The sequence below is a fragment of the Electrona antarctica genome (assembly GCF_951216825.1).
Source record: "Electrona antarctica genome assembly, chromosome: 18".
Classification (NCBI taxonomy): Eukaryota; Metazoa; Chordata; class Actinopteri; order Myctophiformes; family Myctophidae; genus Electrona; species Electrona antarctica.
This window is the reverse complement of record NC_136799.1, coordinates 12430650-12457390: the sequence shown is the minus strand read 5'-3', so window position 1 is coordinate 12457390 and position 26741 is coordinate 12430650. Positions and strand designations below refer to the sequence as shown.

At 46.0% G+C, this 26741-nt stretch overlaps 1 protein-coding gene across 1 annotated transcript in view; it reads left to right on the top strand.

Moving 5' to 3' along the window:
* The window catches only part of LOC306941779 (disheveled-associated activator of morphogenesis 2-like), a 109844-nt gene that overhangs the window by 47057 nt on the left and 36046 nt on the right, over window positions 1-26741 (top strand). Inside the window, exon 2 of the mRNA XM_079527422.1 lies at window positions 13400-13801. Coding sequence (XP_079383548.1) covers window positions 13631-13801 — 171 coding nt within the window. The 5' untranslated portion in view covers window positions 13400-13630. The remainder of the gene's footprint in view (window positions 1-13399; window positions 13802-26741) is intronic.

Sequence of the window (26741 nt, the reverse complement as noted above, 5' to 3'; positions counted from 1 at the left end):
TGTTTCCCCGACCCCCCCCTCCTTCCGAAAGCTGTTTATAAACAAACAGAAAATGAAAAATAACCAGCTCTCTAAGTGTGATTGCATTTAGCCTTTGGGAGAGTCTGGAAATATTTAAGCAATAGCAATAACCACAGCCTATTAAAGTAATTAATAATAATTGTGGTTGTGGTCTATATAAATTGAGGTATTTTGAGTCATGCATTTCTTCCCGCATGTTTAATTATCTCCCTGTGATTGGTCTTGTAGCAGTTTGTTCTCATGTCGAGGACCCCCACATTCAAATGCTTTTGACCCGCGGACCCCCATCGGAAAATATCTTGTGCCAGGAAGGGACCCCCCCCAACCCTTTGTGCCACATTTTGAGCTTGTAGATCTGATACTCGTCATGCTTTTGTGTGATGCTGTGCTATGATCGAGTAGGGTGTTAATTTAGAACCGAAACCCCCCCCCAAAAAAACACAAAGTTAAAATATTGGAGATACTGTAGGAGGTTTCTGCCCGACAGCAACGATATGATTTTGCTGAGAGGGGAGGGGAGCACATTGACGAACCCCCCCCACCTCCACACACACACCCCCCCCCACCTCCACACACACACCCTTTACAATGTTCCCATTCTATTGTCCACCTCTTGTATATACAGTTACTAGAAACTCCAAAAGCACTTTTGAGGAATGCTGGCGCTTCCATTGTGTCAGGTTATAATACATCAGAAGTATCCATTTCACTCATGTAGCCGTTTCCTGATGTGTGTCATGTTTTGCCCCAAACAGTGACCCGGCGTCATGGGTTTCCTCCTCGACACGGGGGGGGTGGCTTTGAACTGCTGCATGCCTGCACATAGCTAGATGTGGTTTATGAATGATATCACCATTCCACTGGTTCTCACACATTAGCCCGTGGACCCCCATTTGAATAGATACTCCAGGGACCCCCATAAGAGAAGGTTTCTTTTTTTTATAGCAGTGATTCTCAACCATTTTAATATCGAGCCCACTTTGAGAACCACTTCACTGTTGGAAATGATCTACGTAGCCTACAATTTTATTTTTCATGTTTTCTTTGAACTTCCTCGCAGTATGTATTACATGTAGCCAATCTACAAGAAAAAAATTACTCTTTTGAGCTTGTAGAACTGCTCATGTTTGGAGAAAAAAAACAAGAATTTAGCCAAAATAGGGACATAAGGGGTTAAATCAACAATGCACTTACAACTCAGCAACAAACTATACACACGTCCATGTTCTATAGGAGTCTTTATTCACTGAAAGGAGAGTCATGAATGATCCCAGTTGGAGGGAAAGCCGTGGAGAGATGAAGAGGAGAGATAATTCCCGTGGATTCTTTTCCCTCACTCACACTGTCGTTATCTGATCACAGGGAGTGAGAAGCGAGGCAGTCGCGGGTAGAACGTGAAAGCCAAGGAATCAACAGTGGTGTGGACGAAGAACCCTTTTACTTAATGTGTGTTGAAGCACCTGATGGTCTCCTGCGTTGAAACATTTGACTTGAGTAATACGCACAAAAGTATTGGAATCGAAATGTACTAGTTCAATATAGTACACTAAGATGTTGTGGAGTATAAAGTATATAAAGTAAGTCAAATGACCTCAGTAAATGTAGCGTGTGTTACTTTGCACCACAGGGAATGAGGGATGAAGGGAAGGAAGAGAGGAGGGTGGGTTTCCGTTCTTCATTATCCTCCTGGAAGATGCACGTAGGCATGTCTGTGCAAAGACAGACAGACAGACAGACAAGATGGACGGACAGACAGACAGGCAGGCCTTATCAGCATTCTCCGCCAAACCTTAGGGAGTGTGCGTGGGTGGAGGAGGCCATTTAGGGCAAGCCTTACATGCCTTGATTTATACTTGGTTTGCATGCCGCATCGCACACCTAAAACAGCTCATCTACAAGCTCACAACGATGGGCGATGGGGCACGTTACGAGTTTGTAGATTTTCGACGCCGGCGTGCCGCTATAAATGGGTATAAATCAGGCTTCGGAGCCTGTGATGTTGCTATGAGAATTAAAAGGTCATGTTTCAACACGTCCTTAATGTATGTTACATGATTTAAACCGGGGACGCCGTTCCCACGGCCTTTTTTGGTTTTGCATGCTCGTGTCTGCACATGCACAGACGTGTGTGTGCCTGCGAGACTGCGTTCCCGTGATCTACCCAATGTATCGCTGGCTGATTTGCATTGCATTAAGTCTGTCTGGTGTCAGTCATTGGAGGTGTCAATGTGTACTTACAGTATGTACATAGAATTAGGCCATAGCACCCATAAACTTTGCATAACATTTTATTTATAGGAGTTTGCTTACTCTGTGATCCCACTCGGCGTATGAGTAGCACGGCTTGGCCGCGACAGTCGTGCGGCAAGTACTGCGAGCTGACGGTAGGTGTGACGCTCCACCTCAGCAATCCATCTCCCAACCATTTCAATGTGTTAGGGGTCTAACACATTGAAATGGGGATAATGGTGAGTGAGAATTGTCCCGAAGCAATGCCTAGAAATGAAAAATAAATCATTTAACATGTTGATTGACATTGTGCAGTTGCTTCTGGTCTTGATGTAGTGTTTGAGTGGTTTGGAGAGCATCTATGTTTTGTTGATGTAAGTGTATTGTTCTGTGTCGACATGTTTAATGTATTGTTTTGTCTATGTACTGTATTCATTGTGTTGTGCCCGAGGACCCCCTCTAAAACGAGATGATACATCTCAAGGAGCTATCCTCTAAAGGAAATAAAATGTCTATATATATATATATATATATATACATGAATTCTATTATCCTACCTTTTCAGCTTACTGTAAATCAAGCAAATAGCAGATACAAGCTCATAGCACGGCGCTACGAGCTTGTAGATCTGCTATTTTTGAAAAATTGTGAAAATGTGTCTTCTTTCACAGCGAACGTTTTCAACTCAACTCCAGTATAGAATTAAAAGTTTTAAAATGTTACCTTTTTAAAAGTATAAAACATTTGCCGATCTCAGATCGGCTGGTTTGCAAGTTTAGCAGCGGACAGACACACAGACCCTCTTCCAGCCAGCTCGGCCCCTATAGGAGCCACGCAGTAAAAGTGGAGTAGATTCTATTTCTGGGTCTCACAATTCTCTTGACGTCTCTTGTCATCGTCAGGGAAGTCTGAGACAAACCAATGTGGTCACAGCTAAAAATAGCCACTGTGCCATTCATCTGATGTGCACCAGCCATAATGTGAGGGGCAGACGTTTGTCTCCAGTTTGACCCCGAGGCGTCCTTGAGGGGGTTCCAGGGGGTCCCCAGCTGGGAACCAAATATACTCTCATAGGTCTGTTCCATCCGTGCACTCTCTGAGTTACGGTTCTCAAAGAGAGAGCCATTGCCCCCATGGGGTGCACAATTTGAAACGAGGGCTAAATGGGCAGATCGACCTGCTACTTTTGAGACTTTGTGTGTCACTGTAGAATGATCAAGTACGAAAAAACACGAAACGTTAGAAGATGGAGATGGGAGGTTTCTGCCCGACAGCAACGATATTCAGCCTAAGACATGATGTTGTTTTGTGCAATAGGCATGCGCCGGCAGTGTGGCTACAGTATTTGAGGGTCCTTGGCATGAAAAAGGTGGGGAACCCCCTGGTCTAGGGGCCAGTTAGTTGGCCACAAACCCTGCCCCAGCTAGGGCCCACCAGGATGGGTCCCAGCCCAGATCCTCTGGCCCATTGTCCAGGGTTCCTGGCTGGCCTTCCCAGTATGTGTGCAGCACTTTTAAAAAAATGCATCGATGCAGGAATGCATCGCATGCAAATGTAGCGTGAACTACTGCCAGCCCATTCACTGCCTCCGCTGTGGAGGTCTGCTCATTTCAGTCTGTATTCTGTAATCCACCACTCCACTACTGGGCTTCGACACCGAAATAGATTGTGATGTCACTTCTCAAGAATGTAAGTCACAAGTGTGTCTAATGTAGTGTTCAGTGGTGGGAGAAGTACTCTGGCTATTCGTTACAGCGCTTGTTTCACCTGACAGTTAATGATGTGTCATTCTTGGTTTATATATATATATATATATATATATATATATATATATATATTAAAAAAAATGGAAATATATATAAAATGGAGACACTCAAGTAAACAAAAAAGAAATACCCCAAAATTGTAGGGTTGGGGTTGTACGTGGAGTACAACCCCAACCCTACAATTTTGGGGTATTTCTTTTTTGAGAAATACCCCACACAGTGGTGGCCACTGTGTGTTATCAGCTCTTTGCTGTGTTTGTTCTGGTAATACTGTGTACTGTACTGTACACTGTACTGTACACACTTAACATTCATTTGAACCCTTATTGTAAATCTTTTTTTCTTTTATTTTCATGAATTTTGGAAGTTGTTGAGTTAGCGTTCAGTGACACCAAGGTCACAGTGGAGGAGGAAGACGTGTCTTCTCTGTCATCGACCCATTCTGGGATCTCAGACATGGCTTGAGCTGCACAGGAACAGCAAACCGCCCGGGTTCAAATCAGGGCTAGAAGAGGAACGTTACTGTACGTAGTGCAGTTTCATATCATCATATTCAAATTGAAATGATGATTCAAATCATTTCATATCAACCAGTGCCATTAAAAAGGCTGTCATTAAGGTGGAGAACTATATTGATCTAGGATGGATTGATTTCAGAATAAATCGGCCACCAATGCTGCAAAGTCCCTTTTTTAACCGACTTTGGGCGGGAACCCCTTTTGGTGTTAGCATTATGTTGTGCTTTAGCTATTGAAAAATAGCAGATCTACAAGCTCATAGCGCGCCACTCTGTGGCGCGCTATGAGCTTGTAGATCTGTTATTTTTGAAAAATCAAAGAACCACTGACATAGAAACATAGCTTTTTCAGAAAACTGTCAGGATGTAGAAGACATTTTTAGAATCTGATCTCAGGTCAAAATGGGTTTAAATGAAGAAGCGATGCATGTGTAAAAACCATGACCTCATCACCGTGAGCTCTGATGGACTGTAACAGTGTGTGTGGGGGGGGGGGGGGGGGGGGGACTGCCCCCCCCGCGGAGTGCTTCTTTGCTAATGTAAGCGATTAGCTCCGCAGTGTGGCCCTTTGACCTAACAGGGGAAATGACTGATGCCTACAGGGTTTCCCCAAGGCCTGCATCCAGTGACTGTGGGTGGGCCAAAAGGGGCTAGGAGGAGAGAGAGAGGGGGAGGGTTGAGGAAGAGGGGGGAGGGGGGCATGGGAGAATGAGTTTTCAATGGCGCGCTAACTTAAGGCCCCTGGCGATTTGGATGAGAGCCAGCGGGTTTGAGAAAATAAGAATTGGAGGGTACAGGGCAGGCCCATTAGTCACTAGACAGACAGAAAGACAGGCAGACAGACAGTAGTGTGTGTGTGTGTGTGTGTGTGTGTGTGTGTGTGTGTGGGGGGGGGGTACCTGGGGAAAGGGCATGTCTGGGGCAGTGGCTCCCCAAACACTTGTGTTGTGGTGTCAGGTTGTCAACTGGCCGACATGAATAGAATGCATGGATTTGTGATGTTTGCTGGAAAGTGATCCTTACGCCCTGACATGTCATTTATTAGATATATTGTATGTTGTGACACTTAAATTGCTCATACACTCACTCTTTTCACTTTTTCACTCGTACACACACACACACACACACACACACACACACACACACACACACACACACACACACACACACACACACACATATGCTGTAATGATGCTTACACAATACCTTTCCTCTCCGCACCGTGTTCTCTGCCTGTGCCAACGTGGCAGCCGTCCTCTATCTGTGATACTGCGGCTGATACGCAAATCATGCGTATCAGCATGATACCATGATGACCCCCCCCCCCCACCCCCACCCCCACCCCCTTGAAATTAAAAGTTTGAGTACCAGGCACGTACAATTGAATTGCACAGCACACTTGAAGTCCACACAGCAGCTCTGACAGTGTGATGAAACCAAACTGGTTTCCTCAGTGTTGTATCCAGTAACTCCCGTTCCGGATCCCAACCGTATATATGTGTAACAGTGTGCAGCAGTAGCTGCACTGCAATGTGCCGAGAGCAGAAACAAAATATACTATAAGAAAGGAGAGAGACTGTGATGCACCGTTCCTTTTGCCTTTTTTATTCTTTGTGTGTGTGTGTGTGTGTGTGTTACACAAAAAAGCAGTGTTGTGTGACAGATGTGTTGTGGAGAGAATGGAAATTATACAGGCACAGATGTTTGAGAGCCTGATCTGCACACAAATACAGTATACACAGTGACACACACACACTCTCTCTCTCTCTCTCTCTCTCTCTCTCTCTCTCTCTCTCTCTCTCTCTCTTCCACACACACACACACACACAAACTCTCTCTCTCTCTCTTCCTCTTTCCATCTCTCTCTTGATCTCTCTCTCTCTCATGTGCAGCAGGCTATCTCTCCTCACTGCCTCCTCCTCCCTGTCTTTTCTTCCTCCTCCACTGACCTACTTCCCTGCAATGGGGATGAGCTAGTGAGCTGAATGGGAAGTGGCAGTAGCATCTCTCTCTTTCTCTCTCTCTCTCTCTCTGTCTCTCTCTCTCTCTCTCTCTCTCTCTCTCTCTCTCTCTCTCTCTGCTCGGCTGCATCAAACAGCCGAGTGGCTCGTCTGTTTCGTGTGTGTGCGTGCGTGCGTGCGTGCGCGAGCACCAGCGTTTGCACCGAAATATAGCTGCTCTATAACCTCCACTTGTAGCTTGTATAGATCAGCTATTTTTCCGCTTACGGATGAAAATGACAAAATGTATAAAATATGACATTCATAAAATCGCTGTCCTAAAATGTGCGTTAGACTGTGCAGGTACACCGTAGTAGTAGTACTTATGCTTGTGCATGCATGTGTCTACGCACAATACATCATCATGCTGGTGCATGAAGCATGAGTACGACCGGTGTGTTCTATACTGTGCATGTTTGTAGAGTGCATGCATGTGCACATGTGCACGTATGCATCTGAGCAGTGTTAATGCCATGAAGCAGCACTAACGCATTTTTATTTAGTTGTTCCTTCAAGTGCATAAACTGGCCGTTCATCTGCAGGCATGCGTGTGGGGAAAAAATGGCTCAGAGGGGGATGAAAAACCCCTGTCTTGATGTACCTTCCCCAAGCGCGCGCGCGCGCACACACACACGGACACGGACACGGACACACACACACACACACACACACACAAAATAGCAGAAAGATTATGTATAGAAATTGTTCACACTAGAGTTACCTGTTCCCCAAAGATGTTGGGGTTCCCTCCTGTCGCAAATCAATGTCACTCTAATGTCTGTCGCAGTCACTGGTAGAGGGAAATGTAGGCTAACGTTTGTGTGTTTGTTTGTGCACGCACACACTAGGCTAAGTCACGCGCCAGGGAGATGTGACGGCAAGTAACCCACGCACCGACACCACAAAGAGAATAGATAACGAGACAAAATCTAAGACCAGAGAAAGCGATAGAATAGCGAGAGGGAGAGGAGTGGAGGGGACGGTGTAACTTTGAGATGGATGCTGTGTGGGAACGATGACAGATGTCAGTGACAGACGCTGGTGGGGGGGTCTCAAACAGAAGTGGGGGGGTGGGGTGGGGGGGGGGGGCTCTTAAACAGACGTGAGAGACATGACAGACACATAGAGAGCTAGAAGACGGGGAAGTGTTTTATGCCATGTCTATAAGTACATTCCTCAAAACGCTTCTAAATATTATTAGGGTTTTTTTTATGCAGGGCTTGTTTTTAAAGTGTAGTTGTGGTTCTGAAACGTTTTCATGTCAAGGACCACCCCCCCCAAAAAAAATATTTATCCGTAGACTCCCTCTTGAAAACAATTGATTGTGTGCCAATGAGACTGCTCCATACAATATCTGTGTTGTTAAAATATTCCACATTTTTCACACTTTTCTTTTTCAGAGATTTGTTTTTGTTCTACAAGCTTTTTCTCAAGATTTGTTTTTGACCTTCAAGCTCAATGCGTGCTGCTGTGACGGGCTATTGTATACTATATCATTTGCAAGGGCCAAATTGTACAGAACATTATTTGAATGACAAACTATGTACACAGGTTTTTAACTCTTACTTACAGCCACACTTTATAATTGCACAAATGTCATCTGGGGCAGGTTTATAATCTTCAGGTACATTGGTAGGGCTCAGTGACCTGATAGATATGTGTATTTCCATTCAAACTACTCTAAGTTGAAGAAGGCAACTTGCTTGCCGAAACGTTGGTTTATTAAAATGTTTCTAGCATCGTGACTGCAAGCTGTGCGGCCTCTATTCTTATGTCAAGGCTTTTTTAGTTCGCAAAATCTGGCAACACAAGGCTTGCGGTGATAGACAGAGTCAATTTGGCTATCGCATTTGTGTGTGTGTCTACACAGAAACGGTTCTGCAAAAAGTAATAATTTATACACCAGTGCATGTGTGCGTACGTGTGTGTGTGTGCGTGCGTGTGTGTGTGTGTGTGTGTGTGTGTGTGCTTGCTTGTATTGTATACTATATCATTTGCAAGGGCCAAATTGTACAATTTCAAAAACAGATGGGAGAAAAACAAAATCTCCCGTCTAATAGGATTAGGCATTTAGGGGTTGGAGTTATGCCGATCTATAATGAGTTATTTTGCACCGACCGAAGACATCAGACCTTCAAGCTCTGCAATGTGATGTAACTGACTATAACTCAGCCTTTAGGGGTTAAAATATGGCAAACAGCCATACTAAAACATTGACGTCTTCGTGTGTGTGTGTGTGTGTGTGTGTGTGTGTGTGTGTGTGTGGAGATCACTTGGCCTACTTTTCCTGGGTATGGGCTGGCAGCGGGCCAGCAGGAATGTTGCTGCTGAGTGAGGACCAGCCACACGTGGGGCTCTGTGGGAGAGTGGAGATGGACACACACACACACACACACACACACACACATGTACACACACACACACACAGTCACACACCCACCCACGCGCACACACACACTTAAGATAGGAGTTTCAGGATGTTATGGTGCTGAATCCCCTGTCGAGCGGCCTCTCTTCTCATCCAGCTGTCCACAACATGCAACAGAAACACACTCCAGTACCGTAATGGCTTGGCACGGGCTCCTCCTCCTCCTCACGCTGCTGGAACTTGTCCTAATTAAAAAAAAAGGAAGAAGAAACCATTCAGAAAGTACAGTGTCATGGTTTTCCCCGGGTGATAAAAACCTGAAAGAACCTACGTTGGTTTGTCTACCAAAAATCACACCTGTGTGAACTGAGTGGTGCAAGGTCTTATATAGTCTGATCAGCTATGTCAGTGACGTCACACACTAACCATAGCAACCATGATCACCCGTACAGGCACAAACACACACGGGTACTAACAAAGCCAGTTGTTGGAGTGGTTTGCACCACTCAAAAAAATACATGCCGAATGCGTTATCCTGAGTTTATCCACACTAGAGGGCATACTATGGTTGGTCCGACGGAGCATTGGTTCGAAGGAGCATTGGTCTGAGGTGCGTTGGGGGTCGGGAGAGGGTTGGGGTTAGGTTTAGGTGTGCTGCCCCGGGGGAGGTTAGGGTTAGGGTGAGGGTTTGAGGTAGGTTGTCGTTTGGACCAATGCTCCGTCGGACCAAACACATGAACCCACACTAGAGACCGTGGGGCCCGTGGGGCCTCTACGGCGGTGCCCGTTGGGCACGACTAGCCTATTTGGAATGATTGCATTTCTGTATGTGTCTCTCTGTGTTCCTATATTCCTATATATATATATGGAGTTCTGTGTCAGCCATGACCAAATATGGAGCGTTGGGATGTCAGAACAGGCCAGCTTATGGAGTTCTGTGTCAGGCATACCCAAATGTAGTGTTGTGAGGTCAGAACAGGCCAGCTCCATATATGGACTCTGGACAGGGGGCCTGGTCCAGAGCCCAGGCAGAGGCGTTTTTGAGACGGCTCTGTCTGGACAACCGTGGGTCCGACCGACTCGACACCGGGCACTGCACTCCCTGGGGTGGTGTGGAACTCCCTGGGGTGGTGTGGAACGACACCGGGCACTGCACTCCCTGGGGTGGTGTGGAACGAGCGTGTCGAATTTGAAGTCGGTGGGGCGAACGGTTCTCGAGTTATGTGGATTACAGACGTACAGAGACTTGGTGCATTTATAGTTAGATGAACAGGAGTGTCTCCATTCCACTGTTTTTTTTTCTTATCAAGGACCCCCAAATTGACACGTATTAGTCATATGTGTGGTTGTTTGATAGTTGTTTGATAGTTACGTTAAAGCAGAAGAGAAACCCCTTATGCAGACTTCCACCTGACAGGTTCTGCCTCTGTTGAAACAACAGTGGCTTTGGTGAGGTGGGCACATTCATATTGTGTGTGTGTGTGTGTGTGTGTGTGTGTGTGTGTGTGTGTGTGTGTGTGTGTGTGTGTGTGTGTGTGTGTGTGTGTGTGTGTGTGTGTGTGTGTGTGTGTGTGTGTGTGTGTGTGTGTGTGTGTGTGTGTGTGTGTGTGTGTGTGTGTGTGTGTGTCACATTGGGTACAATGTCGACACGACAGCACTTGTCATTTCTATGGTGGTCGGAATGTCACACCTTTGTTGTCTAACATTGCACAGGCCTTGTTGTCACAACCATGGCTTTACACAGTGCTTTGTATTTGTGCTGTTAAGGCACACAGGTGCAGGATCACATGCAAGCAACATGCATGACTGTACACACACACACACACACACACACACACACACACACACACACACACACACACACACACACACACACAGAGCTGCCATCCAATGTGCTGATGCAACAGCCTGCAAACAGCCACTATTCAGGGCTGTGTGCATTATTCAAAGCTTCCTTCGTTAGTATACAGCATTAAAACGTCATGGAGCATGTAATATTCACAAAAGCCTCCCAATCACTACAACATGTGCTTGTTCTCTATTTAATGCATGCCGCTGCCATCCATTTGCCACAGCCCCCCCCCCCCCCCCCCACAGCCCCTGTACTGCGCTCCCTCCAGCTCCAGACTTTTAGGGCGCCTTCAAAGCAGGCAGGAAAGAAAAACCATCGGAGCAGTAGACCGAAAGGCAAAATGGAAATCTGGTGTTTTCCCTTTTTGCCCCCCCTCCCTCCCACCCATCCATCTGAGCTTCTGTCAAGGGCCCAGCGCATTCATAAAGAATTTAACCGTCCTGGGCTATTTTTAGACGCATGTTGAGAACTCCTACGCAGAACCACTTGTGCTGGAGCGAGCTTGATGTTGTGCGAGGTCGAGGGGCTATTGCACTGTGAAATCCTGAAGGTTAATTTAACTCCCAGCTTATACAAATGTAACATTTGTAACAAATGTAACATTTGTACACTCTCTGAGAGTCTGAGTTAGAGACCCATTTGGTTAAATTTATTTTCCACATAAGGGTCTAACTATTTATTTGGGGACCCCCTGGAACCCCCTCAAGGACATTCGTACACTGACTCTTCAATCAATCAATCAATCAATCAATCATGTCTTGATTGAATGATACATGATACTTCATACATGAAGGGCGGTCCAGAGCGCTTCACAGAAGAGGTTCAGAGTTCCGACTGGATAAATGAGCACTAGAGGATTCACATCAAGCTGAATCTCCGACTGCCCCGATTAAACAATTTTCCCCGCGACCTGTTTACGTTTTCCTCGCTATCGTTTCTGAGTCTGAGACCGCCTTAATCGTAATCCTCGGCAGCGATGGCTGTAAATTATTTCAAAGTAGGAGGTCAACTGTAGACTGTATTTGCTGTTGTAGGTCTCTGGTTTTTACTGTTGTCTTTGCCAGAGCTGCATATATTTTTCATGGGAGTAAATAGCTTTATAATTGAGCTGGCTTCAAAACGGGTTGTGGGTGTGTGTGTGTGTGTGTGTGTGTGTGTGTGTGTGTGTGTGTGTGTGTGTGTGTGTGTGTGTGTGTGTGTGTGTGTGTGTGTGTGTGTGTGTGTGTGTGTGTGTGTGTGTGTGTGTGTGTGTGTGTGTGTGTGTGTGTGTGTGTGTGTGTGTGTGTGTGTGTGTGTGTGTGTGTGTGTGTGTACGCTATTGGCATAACACTTTTTTATGCAAGGTCCATTCATTCACAAATTGAAGGAGGTTGCTGGCACAAGAGGTTTTAAGCATGCGTATTTGTGTGTGCGTCGTGCGTGTGACGATGTGTGTGTGCGTGCGGACATAATAGAGAGTTATGCATACTGTAGCGACCACCCATATCCTTTCCAGAGCGTTGAGGAAATCCTCCTCCCATTTAAACCTCTCCCTTCATTGTAGTGGACTGTCATTCTTCTCACTGTCCACATGCTCGCTCGCTCGCTCGCTCACGCACACACACACCCACATGGTGCGTTAGTGCCACTCCATTGGAGCAGTTAGCATAGCATTGGGTCACCGCTGTTGGGTGCAGAGTCACGGCGCAGGCACCATTGTACCACAGCAGACAAGAGGTCTCTTTGTCACGCACTGAAAGCCTGCGATGGCAGTGGCTCGGATACGGTGTCCGATACCACACAGTAAAAACCCTCAGTGTTAACTGAACTCTTAAGTGTAAAAAACGTTTGATGTTGAGGGTGGGCCCAAGTACAGGTGCCCCTGTGGCAAGTTTTATCGTTGCTGTCGGGCAGAAACCTCTTATCTCCATATTCTAACTTGTGGTGTTTTGTTCATAAAGAATGCCCTGCTTGATCATACTACAGCGGCACACAAAACACAACGCATTTCCAGCTTGTATCTGCCACTTTTGCTAAAAAAGGGTTAGTCCGTTTTGGACATATAGGGCAGTATTATGCGTGTCTTAAGTACCAGGTCTTATGACTTAACTTAAGACCTGGAGGCGTGGTCAATGCTGTTTGGCCACTCAGAATAGCCAAATGGCATTGATCACGCCTCCAGGTCTTAAGTTAAGTAATAAGACCTGGTACTTAAGACACGCATAATACTGCCCATAGCCTCATAGCCACCCCGACACAGACGATATCGTTGCTGTAAGGCAGAAACCATGCATCACCAATTCACCATATATTTCAAAATTGTACTTGAATGAATGCCCTACTTTGTCATTACGACGGCGTCGAACAAAAGCTGCAAAAATAGCCCGTCTACAAGTTCACACCGGGTCACATATATATATATCTTATCGATCTACAACTTGGAAATAAAAGTGACAATCAGTGCTGTGGATTTTATAAATACTGAACCAATGAAGTATAACCATGAAATATAAACAAGAGCTTGTGACTAAAGATCCATTGGAAGTTGAACACATTCAACTTCGGACATACAGGGTTTACAGACCCGACAAGCGCCTCCATATCGAGTTCTAAGCATTTCAACGTGCTTCCTAACCTTTTTGTTGTTTTTGTTTTTCTCTCTTCCAGATCATGCCCCCTAGATAGCCTTGACATCCCCTCCCCTCCACTCCCCCCTCCCCGTCCCTTCTACCCCCCCCTCCCCGCCCCTCCCCACCCCCACCCTCCCTCCCTCCCCACCCCCCCGCCCTCCCTGCGGCCTTCAATAGACCGCACAGCAGCGCCCGGCCCGGAGAGCCGCCAAGCGCCGCTGCCTTCCTCCTCCTCCATCGTCATCGTCGTCTCTCGGCCGCCATCGCCATGCCGCCCAGGAAGCGGACGCGGGCCGGCCTGGGCTTCCTGTGCTGCTTCGGCGGCAGCGAGCCGCTGGAGATCAACCTGAAGGACAGCAGCGTGCCGCTGCAGCTGCTGGAGTTCAGCGCCCCCATGCCCCCGGAGGAGGAACTGAACGCACGCTTCTCCGAGCTGGTGGTGAGTGAGGAGGATGGGATGATACTGGTGTGTGTGTGTGTGTGTGTGTGTGTGTGTGTGTGTGTGTGTGTGTGTGTGTGTGTGTGTGTGTGTGTGTGTGTGTGTGTGGGTGTGGGTGTGGGTGGGTGGGTGGGGGTCTGTGACAGGATGCACTTTAACCACTTAAACCCTATATGGTGGACTGGAGTCCCTCAGTTTTGTGTTGTGGGGAAAGTATTTGCAGAAAATAGCAGACAAACGATGACTGGGGACCCATTTTGGGCCCATTTTTATGGATCACAAGTACATATCCCTCTTTTCATCTGCCATTGACAATGAACAGAGTTATTGTTTGTTGTTGTTTTGTCACTGAGCAAATCGGCATATGATGTTATGTTATGATATCGCGATGTTGTAAGATGATAAGGGTTGGTAAAGCGCCCCTCACTTCACACGGGTGTGATTTTTTTAAATATAACTCTTATGAGCTGGCCGCAGACCTCCATCTCGAAATATTTCTTACCGCAACACAAGATTTGTGTTGGATGACCGTTTAGTCTAACCAGCGCCGTGCTTAGATAATTAACAGTTAACAGATTTGAAACCCATCAGTCATATGTTTAGATCGTTGAGCGCACGCACGCACGCACGCACGCACGCGCACACACAAGTCTCTGTCTTCAGAGAGCATTTACTTATACTACAGTACAATAGACACCTGACATCATTGTCTGTATTACATAATGCATAACGCTGTCTTACCATTAGATAAAGGGCTGCTGACTCATTCATTACCCATAATAACAACCAATAATCCAGTGCTTGTGGTTTTGTAAAATGGGTAGATGCGGGTATACAGTACGCTCCATCAATGTGGGTTGGCTGTTCAGAGAATTTGAGCAATATGCATAATATGGTGCATGCTTTGCTTATGAAAGAATGTGCAAACCATTTTCATTCAGCCAATAATATCACGACATCCGCCTGTCAATGTTCCACACAGATGAGATTCATTGTTCTATGTTAACACACTAGTCTGACCAGAATCATGGATAAAACACAACCTCACCGGTGATAAAAGTTAACGACCATTGGGGTATCAAAAGCAGAGGCATTAAATCCCCCCCCCCATCCCCCCCCCAGCGAATACAAACTCTGGTTAGCACAATCTGGTGGAGCACGCACACCAACATTACAACACACATGCTTGTATTAGCGTGACAAATAAATCTCTTGAATCTTGAATCGTACGAATCTTCTCTATGTCACTCAAGGGACCTATTTCCAAACGAGTCGCTGTGCCGAAACCAGCCACTGCTTGCTTACATTAAGTAACTGAGTGAAAACAGAAGTCAAAAGTGTTCTGGAACGAGCTCAGGACAGTGCTGTGGTACAATATAAGTCCTGGAATGTTCCCTTTTGTCCTCCTTAACCCACTCCCGGGAAAGCATCTGTGTCATTTTATACTTTGGCTATGCAAAAATCTTAAATTGTTGCAAATCTTTGGATCTGTATATATACATTTTAAAGCGAACATCTTCAACACAAATCTTTGCTTCTGGGGGGGAGGGTCGGCGGCCGAACATATATCATTTTGGTTGTCCTAGACATGGAAAGGTTTGAGAAACACTGATATAGCAACAGTTTTCAGATTTTTCTTCTTTTTTTTTTTTTTTTACTGGCTTCAGGTTGATTAATGAGAGGGTTAATGAGAAGCAGCCTTTTTTGACTTTCCTGACTTGCAAGTCGTTCACTATACCGGCCCTAAATCGGATTAGCGATGGAAACGGGAAGAGGATTGCGTCCTGCGGTGTTTGGACGTCTTGATGGTTGGATGAGCTAAAACCCCGGACACCCATACTCTTGTCCATTCTGCTACACCCAGCCCCGCCCGTTGCCTTAAACTTGTTCCATCTCCATGCCCAGATTGTGCTTGTGTTGTTGGGCTCTGGGCCTTTGGCCAGGCCCAGGCTGGCAAGCCTGGGATGGCTGCGTAGGCCTGCCTGGCTGTACCTACTGCATGGTGTTGACTTGAGAGTGTTGTTTGGAGCTCAGCTGTCAGAGCCAAGAGGTCTGCTGTGGGTTTCAGCTCGCGTCCAAAGGTTAGCATGGCGTGAAAATAATTGCGCATTTACAATTTTTCTCTCGCTCCATTCTCTGTCCTGTCCTTTTTTCTGTGACGGACATTGTGTCTCACCATTTTACAACTAATATATATATATTTATAATAATAATAATACATTATAACTGTAACTATTGAGAACTTATAGGAAAGGTGTTTTCTATATATTCTTATACATTTGTCATTGATATCGAGGCAGATCTTTGTCCAGGTGTTGGATGACTACTAATGTACTGCACAGGCCATTTACCTGCTGTAGAGCTGCCCTAATGCACTTAGGTTTAAAACTAAGTTAGGATGATAGTGATCAAGCGAGATGGCAAACTAGCTCCAGACCAGTGACTCACTCCACCCAGTCACTGAGTAGACTGCTAGCTTCAGTCAGACGATCGGGCTAAATGGCAAAACTCCAATGAGATGAAGACATGAACCTGTATAGTCTAGGCCAGGGGTCAAGAAGGACCTCTTAGTTAGCTGAGAGAGAGGGATGAAGCAAGGATCCCCACCATGTCATTGTGTTGCAGATTAACAACTTTTATAGATGGCTTGCATATACTTGCACTATCATCAGTGTTGTGAAAAATGGTTTGTTTGTTTAGACCTGCCTTTCCATTAATATGTTCGTATTGCATTTTCAACGTGACCTTTGCTCTGTACTTGGTCTGCTTTCTTCTGTATACCAAACCTCTTCTGCGACATGTTGTAAACTTGTAGATCAGCTATTTTCATCAAATGCTTCCACTGGAATAGGGAGCAAGTTGTTAATATATAAAAAAGAAAAAGGTCCATATCACACAAAGATTTGGCGGCCCCCCCTGTAGTAACTCTGAGTGATCCCCAGCCCCTTTTGGAAGACCCCTGGTCTAGGCCTTAATGAACCACTATTAAATCAGATTCATATTAGACTCATGTGGGATCATGTACACAGCGTAATTGCAACAGCCTCACTCCCAATCTTCCGCCGTAGTCTGAAAACCCACCTCTTCAGACTCCACCATGGCCCGTAGCACTTGCCCTAGCCTAGCCCCTTAGATAGCACATTATGTAGACTTAGATAGTATTTTAAACAGACTTATAGCTTGTTATGTAGACAGCTCTAGAATTGCACTTTATGTAGTCATAGCACTTTATAGTACACATGTATAATATATTATATAGTATAGTATGTATAGTTTACATAGATACTCCACTGTTACGTTCTTAGTTTACGCATGATTCATGATAACTACTTTTTATACATGTGATGTATGCCATGCTTTTTGTTTTTGCTTAATGTAAGTCGCTCTGGATTAAGAGCGTCTGCTAAATGCCTAAATTGTAAATTGTAAATTGACACTGCCCCTGTTCACAACTGAAAGGCCAGGCTAGACGCTTTTTACAAGAAGCAGGTCAGGACATGGAAAGAGGTTGCACGAAACACTAGGAAAAGCAAGTTGGAGGCGTGCGTTGCAGTGGATAAAACCAAAACATGCCTGGCATATGGGAATGCTTAGCCAAATCACGGCAGCCCTCGTAGTCCAGATAGAACAAGGCAGAATGACCCACAGTTTATTTAGGGTAAATATCCGAGCTGAAGGAAGGAACAAAACGGAGAGGGAGAAAGATATCCTCTCTGGTTTCAAAACCTTTCACATGTTGTCGCTGTCGCGGCGGAAACCTTTGAACCTTTTATGTCTTTTTCCCCCCCCCTTAGATTAATGCCCTGCTTTGTCGTACGATAGTGTCGCACAAAGTAGCAAAAATAGCTGGTCAACAAACATGCGTCGTGAGCTTGTACTGTAGATTAGCAGTTTTTATTTATTTTTTTAAATGAAAGTGGTTAAGTGTGTCTGAGTGTCATACTGTATATTGAACCAATGAAGTTGAAGTAAAGAGTGTGTGACTAAATAAATAACTACATTGGATCCATAGGAACACTGTTTTTGTATTTATATACATTTTATGACGAGTAGCAGATTTTGACATACAAGGTTTCTGCCCAAACGGCGACAATGTAGTATAGAGCCGTGAGCCGTCCAAGTCGGGGCCAAGGGGAGGATTTGGTGTTTTCTGATTGGCAACATGGATACCTTTCCTCCACTCATAACATTCCACATGTTATGAGTGGAGATTTCTTCAGATGATTACTGGATGGCTCGCAGCTGATGGTCTGGGACACGAGGACAGATGTTTGGTCTCCTGTGTGCACCTGATGGTCTGACTGGGACACGAGGACAGATGTTTTGTCTCCTGTGTGCACCTGATGGTTTGGGACACGAGGACAGATGTTTGGTCTCCTGTGTGCACCTGATGGTCTGGGACACGAGGACAGACGTTTGGTCTCCTGTGTGCACCTGATGGTCTGACTGGGACACCAGGACAGACGTTTGGTCTCCTGTGTGCACCTGATGGTCTGGGACACGAGGACAGACGTTTGGTCTCCTGTGTGCACCTGATGGTCTGACTGGGACACCAGGACAGACGTTTGGTCTCCTGTGTGCACCTGATGGTCTGACTGGGACACCAGGACAGACGTTTGGTCTCCTGTGTGCACCTGATGGTCTGACTGGGACACGAGGACAGATGTTTGGTCTCCTGTGTGCACCTGATGGTCTGGGACACGAGGACAGATGTTTGGTCTCCTGTGTGCACCTGATGGTCTGACTGGGACACGAGGACAGATGTTTGGTCTCCTGTGTGCACCTGATGGTCTGACTGGGACACGAGGACAGATGTTTGGTCTCCTGTGTGCACCTGATGGTCTGGGACACGAGGACAGATGTTTGGTCTCCTGTGTGCACCTTATGGTCTGACTGGGACACGAGGACAGATGTTTCGTCTCCTGTGTGCACCTGCTGGTCTGACTGGGACACCAGGACAGATGTTTGGTCTCCTGTGTGCACCGTTTCCCGCAGTGCTTCTCAACCTTTTCAGGGCCCACTTGAAAATCTTTATAATCTTGAAAGTGTGGGCGACCCACCGCCCATCTGACCACTTATCACGGCAGCCTGTCCAGAGGGTCATTTCATAAACATCACACTCCTATGAAGTGAGGGGCGCCCTGAAACACCCTGAAACACCCCTAAACAAACATAGACTTGGCTTGCACGAATTACATCATAATTTACCCTAAACAAACATTAAAAGTCCATAGACTTGACTGTCCTATGACTTGATTCGGAAAGTCATGCATTGGAGAGGCTAGCGCCCCTCAAAAACTATAGATGGTGATTAATGATTGTTGATTGAATGATGGTTACAGAACAAAATCAAGTGTCTATACTGTACGTGTTGATCTTAAATCAGATCAATCTGCAATAAACATTCAGTGGTGGAGGAAATATTAATAAATACCTGCATTTTGAGGTTTAATGTGAAAGCTATGGGATGGGAATTTCATACCCATTCGGAAAGTAATGGCCCATGTATACTGTATATACAGTATATATAACTTTAACCATATCTTTAGAAAATCTAAAATATTTTCAATACTACTGGTATGTATAAACTCACACACGGTGAGCTTGTCGATCTGCTGCTTTTAAGCTCACAGAGTGTATATTAAGACGTAACGATGCCTTAATAATAAAGTGATGATAAATAGGATTAAAGTGGTTAAAAGGCTTTTTACAAGGTTTGAGGGGGAAACCTACACCTACTCTCCGTCCTGATGGATGAACCATTCACCTGCAACCCGCCTGCGGTGACAGCTTTGACTCATGTGTGCTTTCATTGGCCGGGTCGGTAGAATAACCGGCCCTCGGCCTCCTTGGCGGTGGTCGTCTGGCGAACGCATCGGGTCCGAGCCGACGGTCCGCCCGCCAGGCATCTGTTTTAGCCATCACCCCTGCAGGCGTGGTGCGACGACGCGCTCAACGCTTGAGAGCGGTCATCCAAGCGTCCGCTGCTTGCTATCCAGACGTTTGAGAGCGGTCTTCCAAGCGTCCTCTCTCTCTAACAGACCTCCAGCTGTCACGCACGCACGCCGCCGGGGGCCGCAGTGACACCGACACAGAGAGAACCTCGACGTGGGGGAGCGGAGGAGGGAACCGGAGAAGAAGGGACTTGCAAACATAACAAGAGTGTTTCCGCGGCAACGGCAGGCAAGGGATTATTCTTGTGGAAGCCCTTTTTTTTCTCTCCAGGAGAGAGATGGTGGAGCCTATAGATTTATATATTCAGAATTAAAAAAAAATCTATCACTAGTATTGATCAATAAATATTCAGAAATGTAAAAAGAGAAAACAAGGCAAAACATTTTTCAAAGGAATTTCAGAAATGAAAAATCTACAAGCTTATAATGTGTTACGATACGACGCATTATGAGCTTCAAAGGTTTTCAATTTTCACTATTAAATGGGGCTTGATGGATTTTTAATGTACTGTATATGTTCGGGGCCAGGGGAGAGACCAAATGTTTGAGTTGGAGTGACAGATCTGGGACAGAGAAATAAGCCACCTCCACGTGGGTTCACCTCCACTGCGGGGAGTAGAGACTGTAATGGAGAGTTTAGGCCTGATACACTACAATCGTTCTGGAAGACCTGGAAGCCCCCTGCTCTAATTTGAAAAAAGCAAAATATGCTCTGCATTGTAAAGTACCGTACTGTAGTCTACAACATGTAGTCTATCTATAATGGGATGAAATTACATGTTTGCCTTAACATATTTATTTGATTGGTATACCTTAACGACAAACCGTTAAGGTGTCGGTTACCATTCCTTTTGTAAACACTGCCTTCCCTAGTTTAGGCAAGTCTGCGGCCGGGGAGTCACAAAGCTCTCACAGAAATCGAACCCCACTTGGGACTCAACAGCACCCATGTACAAAACCCCTCCCACGCCGCTAGCTAACTCCTGCAAAACCCAGGGAAACAAACCTGGAAGCAATCGCCATTGATTTGGACACGCTGTGCGGAGACCACTTCAGAGAGCCTAATGGATCGCACTAATCACAATACACATTTGCAGCCGGCCGCAGAGTTTCCTGATAGCGATTGGGAAGCGGGGTCTGCGCTCTGTTCATCGGATCTGGGCGCATGTCAGTGGTGCCTTTTCCAACTGTACTTTAAAGGCAAGCACGCGTGCATGATATATGGGCCGCGTGTCAAACGTGGCACCTTGTCAAGAGAAATGGCGGCTTATTTCTGTTTAGCAGGCAACTCTCTCTTGATTGATACGGTTTTATCATCGGATGTGAAATTGCTCTCCACGTTTGGATAATTGGAAATGGCTTGCTCGCAATCACTGGGGTACAAGGGCCTGTGACTTTGGGTGCGTGCTGTGTAGTGTTTTTCAGTTGTGGCTTTAACCAAAACCCTAACCCTAGAAAACAAGTGTGAGGGTTTTCGGGGACAACAAGGCTGGCATTTTCCAAGTTTCAGCTGATGACGATGAAAAATGTGGAAATCAAATTGTTATTTGAATCGGTACAATGTGTGGATTGGTCTGCATATGGCAGCCATGTGTCCGTGACACAACTCATGTTTACTAAGGTGCAAGCCTGACCAGTGACCCAGCAAGTGCTACTGAACTCTGCAGGCTTAGGGTTAGGGTTGACTCTGTAGATGTATCTCTTTTCTTCCTCTTCTCCCTTTTTTTCCCTTTTTCCACGGCCTCGGGCCGGCCAGCCACGGGCATACAACGGCAATTGCAGGACACTCCATGGACGTGATGAGCGCATGGGTGGGATAAACTGCAATGGCAAAACATGCACAAAATGGCCGCTCCACTTTCCGCTCCACTGCTTCGTGGGATTCACGGTATCCGTGTTTCTCTGTGGAGGGAGAAAAATCGTCGTTGCTGTTGGACAGAAACCTCTTATCTCCATTTTAGAGCTTTTTGTGCTTTTTTGTAATAATGTCCTATTAGTGTCACAATAATTAAAAGTACCACAGGCTTGCGCACTTTGAGCTTGTCGATCTGCTACCTTTCATACTTTTGAATTTGAATTAGGCTTGGACATACAGTATGAGGTTTACACCGGACAGACTATGGGTGCGTTCGGAAATGCGCCCTGAACGCACTGGTGTGCTCTCTTGTCGTTCGTTTATTCAGTGCACTCGGTGCGTTGTCGTTCGAAAATCCAGTGCGCTGCGCACCGGGTGTGCCGAGTGCCCGCACTGAGCGACCCTACCCTGAAGCTGGGGTTGTCCGGTGTCGGCGGTGTGAATGCGTCACAGCTGTGGTCGTTCGTAAATAAGGCACACTGTGACGTCACCACCCACCACACTCAGCAAACTGACCACATTCCCGGTGCGCATTTCCGAACGCACCCTATATCTAAAACAAAATCTATAAAATGTGAAAAAGAAAATGTAGCAGGGTTACTTTCTTAAGATTACTGGCAGCATAACACACTATGTTTGGTGTTGATTGGTCCAGTGGTTTGCAAGATTGTCTTGTTACTGACAGACCCATTTTAGACTGCTCACCTTCCCACAAAAAAACGGCTATGCCAACAAAGGGCCAATTGAGAATTTGGAGATCCCTAGAAGATAATATAACAGAAGATACATTTTGAGAGAACGATGGAATGGAATTCTATGAAAAACCACTTCGTTTGGAACACACCCATGCACGCTCGACTGAACATCTGCCTTTGTCGTTGTTTACAAGCAGGCTGCGACTATAGTCGCTCGCCCGAACCTTTCTGCGAACAAGCATGTCAAAGCTGTCGGATCAGCTGTTGTTGCCTATGCATAAGAAACTCTCGTATAGATTAACATCAAAATGTCTGCCTGTTGGATTAGAGAAATCCGGTTCCACTTAACGATAATTAGATCACTTTTATCTCAAATAAAAGTAAATTAGTCCCATTGACTGATGCCCGGCAACAGTAGATTACATGTTAGACAAACGTTATCAGTCTTTATGAAAGGGGGAACAGCAGAGGTCTCTCTTTGACCCACAGCACAGCAGTTCTAGGGCTGAGATCAGTGTGTTTTGTATTCCACTGTTGTTTCCTGACCTAGTTGACCGACATCTGGCATCACACTGATCACAACAGATTAGTCTGTTCTCTCACTCTTTCACATTCAAATCCCCCCGTGTTCCTTTTAACCACATGAACCCCACTTCTTAAAGCGTCACATAAATTACATTCCCCAAGCATTGTTAATTTAAATTAGTCCCTTCCGCATTTTGTAGCTTCGGCGAAAGTATGTTTCCAAGAAAACCCCGGGACTAGTCCCCGAACATAAATCCTCCCCTTAATGTTCTCCCTCCAGTGTATAAAATGGACTTCAGAAACCGGACACGAACCGAAATACTCGTTGCGCAACGAGGGAGAATTGCTCGGCTGTCCCCCCCCCCCCCCCCCCCCCCCCCAATCCTCCTGGGAAGGAGTGTCCTCTCAGTTGTACGCAGTAAAAGTCCACAATGATAATTAATTTATCCATCTGTAAAAGCTGCAATTCGGGACTTATACTTTGATGAATACAATGTTGTGTTAGCCAACATGTGTGGTGTAGTATGTTAATACAATATAAAAGGAGGTGGTCTCCCTGCTCTTCAAATTGAGTCGTTCAGACCCTGTTGTTGTTGGGCAGGACATCATAGGCCTGTCACAATTATTAACATAAATCACCTAGAAATTTACAAGCTTACATTTTTTTAAATTATGAAATGTTGGTGGTTTATTTGAATATTTAATATATTTGTCATATCTGCCCTGCATGTGCATTTTTTTTATTACGAAGCCTAACATTTCCAATAACTAATAATTAAATCGCTAACCTCAATTATTTGTGTGACAATGAATCGTCAACTTAAATGTCGTAATGGTGGCAACCCTAGCTTTAGAGGTAGTACTGCCTACACAGTAAAAGCAGCCATATCTTCCCGGCACCCCGAGCTTCTATTTTGAAAGAAATCTCGGCGCTGATTGTGTTAAGCAGGAGACATAGTTTGGCGCTTTTTACGTCTGCATGCATACTTTCATACATTACTTACGGTACTTGTGTATGCTTGTGTCCAATGTCACCACCAGGGGGTACCGCACCCACCCTAACAGTAACGGACATTGTATGTATACGTCAGTAACCCAACGGAGGGGTAGAATGTGTTTAATTTCACTTCACCCCAGAGTGGTGGGTGACCAATCAGAGCCCCCTATTTGTAACACCCGCCCCTTGGAAATAAATCTTCACCGAAGTTCCAGACTATTATATCTACGCAGTGATATTAGTCTGCTATACCATTTGGTTCCATTTGTGTTCTCCCGGAGTTAAATTAGCGTAACACTCAGCAATTTCCAGAGTAGGCCCGTGCATGGGATGCACCCTCCCCTCTCTCTTTCCGCTCTTGTCTTTCCTCCGTCCATGTCGTCTCCCCCGTTCCCCCCCCCCCCCCCCCCCCCCGGCAGTGACCCGTCCCAACCGGCATCCCATCATCCATCCCTCATCCTCCTCTTCCTCCTCACGTCTCCCGGCCAAACCCCCGGCTGTCCCGAGCCAACCTTTAAGCGTGGGTCCGGCTCCAGCAGCTCCTCCTGGCCTGTTTGAATGAGAGGGAAGTGACTCATCTAAAAGTGGACCATGACTCATCTCCAATATAGTGCGAGTGATTTGGCGGGCGGTGGTTTGAGAAAGAGGTGGGGAGGAGTTGAGCTTTCACCAAAAAACCCATAAGAGGGTTGACCTCTGATCTCACACGTTGCGGTTATGCTAATTTACCCCCCCCCCCCCCCCCCCCTGGGGCCCTATGTTGAGCACATCGCTGTAGGCGGAATGTTTCAAAAACTAAATATTCTCGCAGATCGACGGATCTACAATTTCATGACACGCTGTGAATTGTAGATTGGCCGTTTTCTTAGAAAATATGGCAAGTCATTGTAAGACATTTTTTGAGAATAGTGGTTAAAAGATCACGCTTCTTCCAATACCGTGGAGACCTGCAGCACGCACGCATGTACACACACACACACACACACACACACACACACACACACACACACACACACACACACACACACACACACACACACACACACACACACAGGGGTCACTAATGGTGGCTACAGCTTCCTGTGGGTCCTCTCGAGGCCACAGATGACTTCCTGCCATCTTGTCTGCCTTTTTTCCACTGCCTTCCTGTCGCCACCCTGTGCGTGTGTGTGTGCGTGTGCGTGCGTGTGCATGCATGCATGTACTGTATGCGTGCACTGGGGCTCTGCTCGACTCTAGACTGATTGAGTCATATGAATATAGTCAACAGCCACTTTGGACACTCGCACAGACACACACACACATAAAACACATAAAAAAAGACTACGCACTAAGTATGACTTAGTGCGTAGTCAACACACACACACACACACACACACACACACACACACACACACACACACACACACACACACACACACACACAGGTCAAAGAGGTAGTCATTCTTAGATCATATACACACTCATTTCCCCCTTAGACGCAGCCTCACGCACACTCTCCATGACACATCCACACCCACTCACCCACCTCGCACCTACTCACACACACACATCCACACCCACTCACCCACCTCGCACCTACTCACTCTCCCCGATACGCACTTTCCACTCACATGTCCTGCTCAGTTCTCCCCGCTCACACCTCTCTCCCTCCCCCCATTTCCGACGCACGCGCGCGGACACACACACACACACACACAGACACATGAACACTTTCCCATCACAGTAAATCCTCTGTTTTATGTATTTGTGACTCTGGGAGGGTACAAAATGTAACCTCATTTGTACCCTCCCAGAGTTAAATTAACACTGAAGATTTTTACTGTGAGTGAACCTTCCCTCACCTCATCTGTGGTTGACCCCCCCCCCCCCCACCCCCCCACTCAGACCTTAGAGAACAAGACATGTAGTCTAAACAGCAGTAGCAGGTATTTAGGTTAGCACTGCTGATATAGGAGGCTAACTCCCATGTATCGTACCAACACACACGCACGTGCACAAGCATGGGCGCGTGGTACACATATACATTACACGTTTTTCTTTTTTTCCAGGCTAAGCGAGATTAAGCCCTACATATTGTAATTAATTATGTCACAGATTTATGAACATTTTCATAGATTGTATAGATGGCTTCATAGACTTGTTTGACAGCACTATCTATCGCTCTCTGGAAATGGCTCCGCAGCAAGAGCTGCAGAATAAGCACAAACCACAAGCATGGATTTTTTTAATGAAACAGACACTTTGCAGATAATTCAATACAATGCAAGCTTTTTGTACGGCTGCTATGTTGGTGAGTTTAACGTTGTTTAATACAATCGGATAGGACTTTTTCTGTTTGGATGTATGGGCTGTCAATGGCTAGTGTTGCAGCTCTAGATTCAACATATTAAAATCTAGTGTTGCAAATTGTAGCTATGTACAACCATATTTCCTGATGCCTGACGGAGCGAGTCCCGGGTTTGAGTCCCGGGTTTGATTCCCGGGACCGGCAGAACCGTTGCTGCATGCCACTCCCTGACTCTGTCTCTCTACACTCTGGATTATCAATAATCAAGGCAAGAAAAGCCTGAAAAAAGCTTCAACCCCCTGACAGTCCTGACACCCTTTTCAGATTCTCTAACATTATTTGATCGGCAGCTTTAGTGTAATATGAAAGGAAAGGGGCCAGGTACCGTATGTTTTGTTTTTTGTTTCCTCCATCTGGAACAGCAGGTGTAACAATATTAGCTTTAGTTTTATATTAATTCCCTACTGGAGCATTGCTGGCCGACGTGGGCAGGATAGAGTAGAACACACACCTGTGTGAGTGTGAGTGTGAGTGTGAGTGTGCGCTGGGCCTGGGGGGGTAGGTATCATGAGAAGTGAAAGCCATGTGATTGAGATACTGGAGGGGATGACAGACAATTGCATA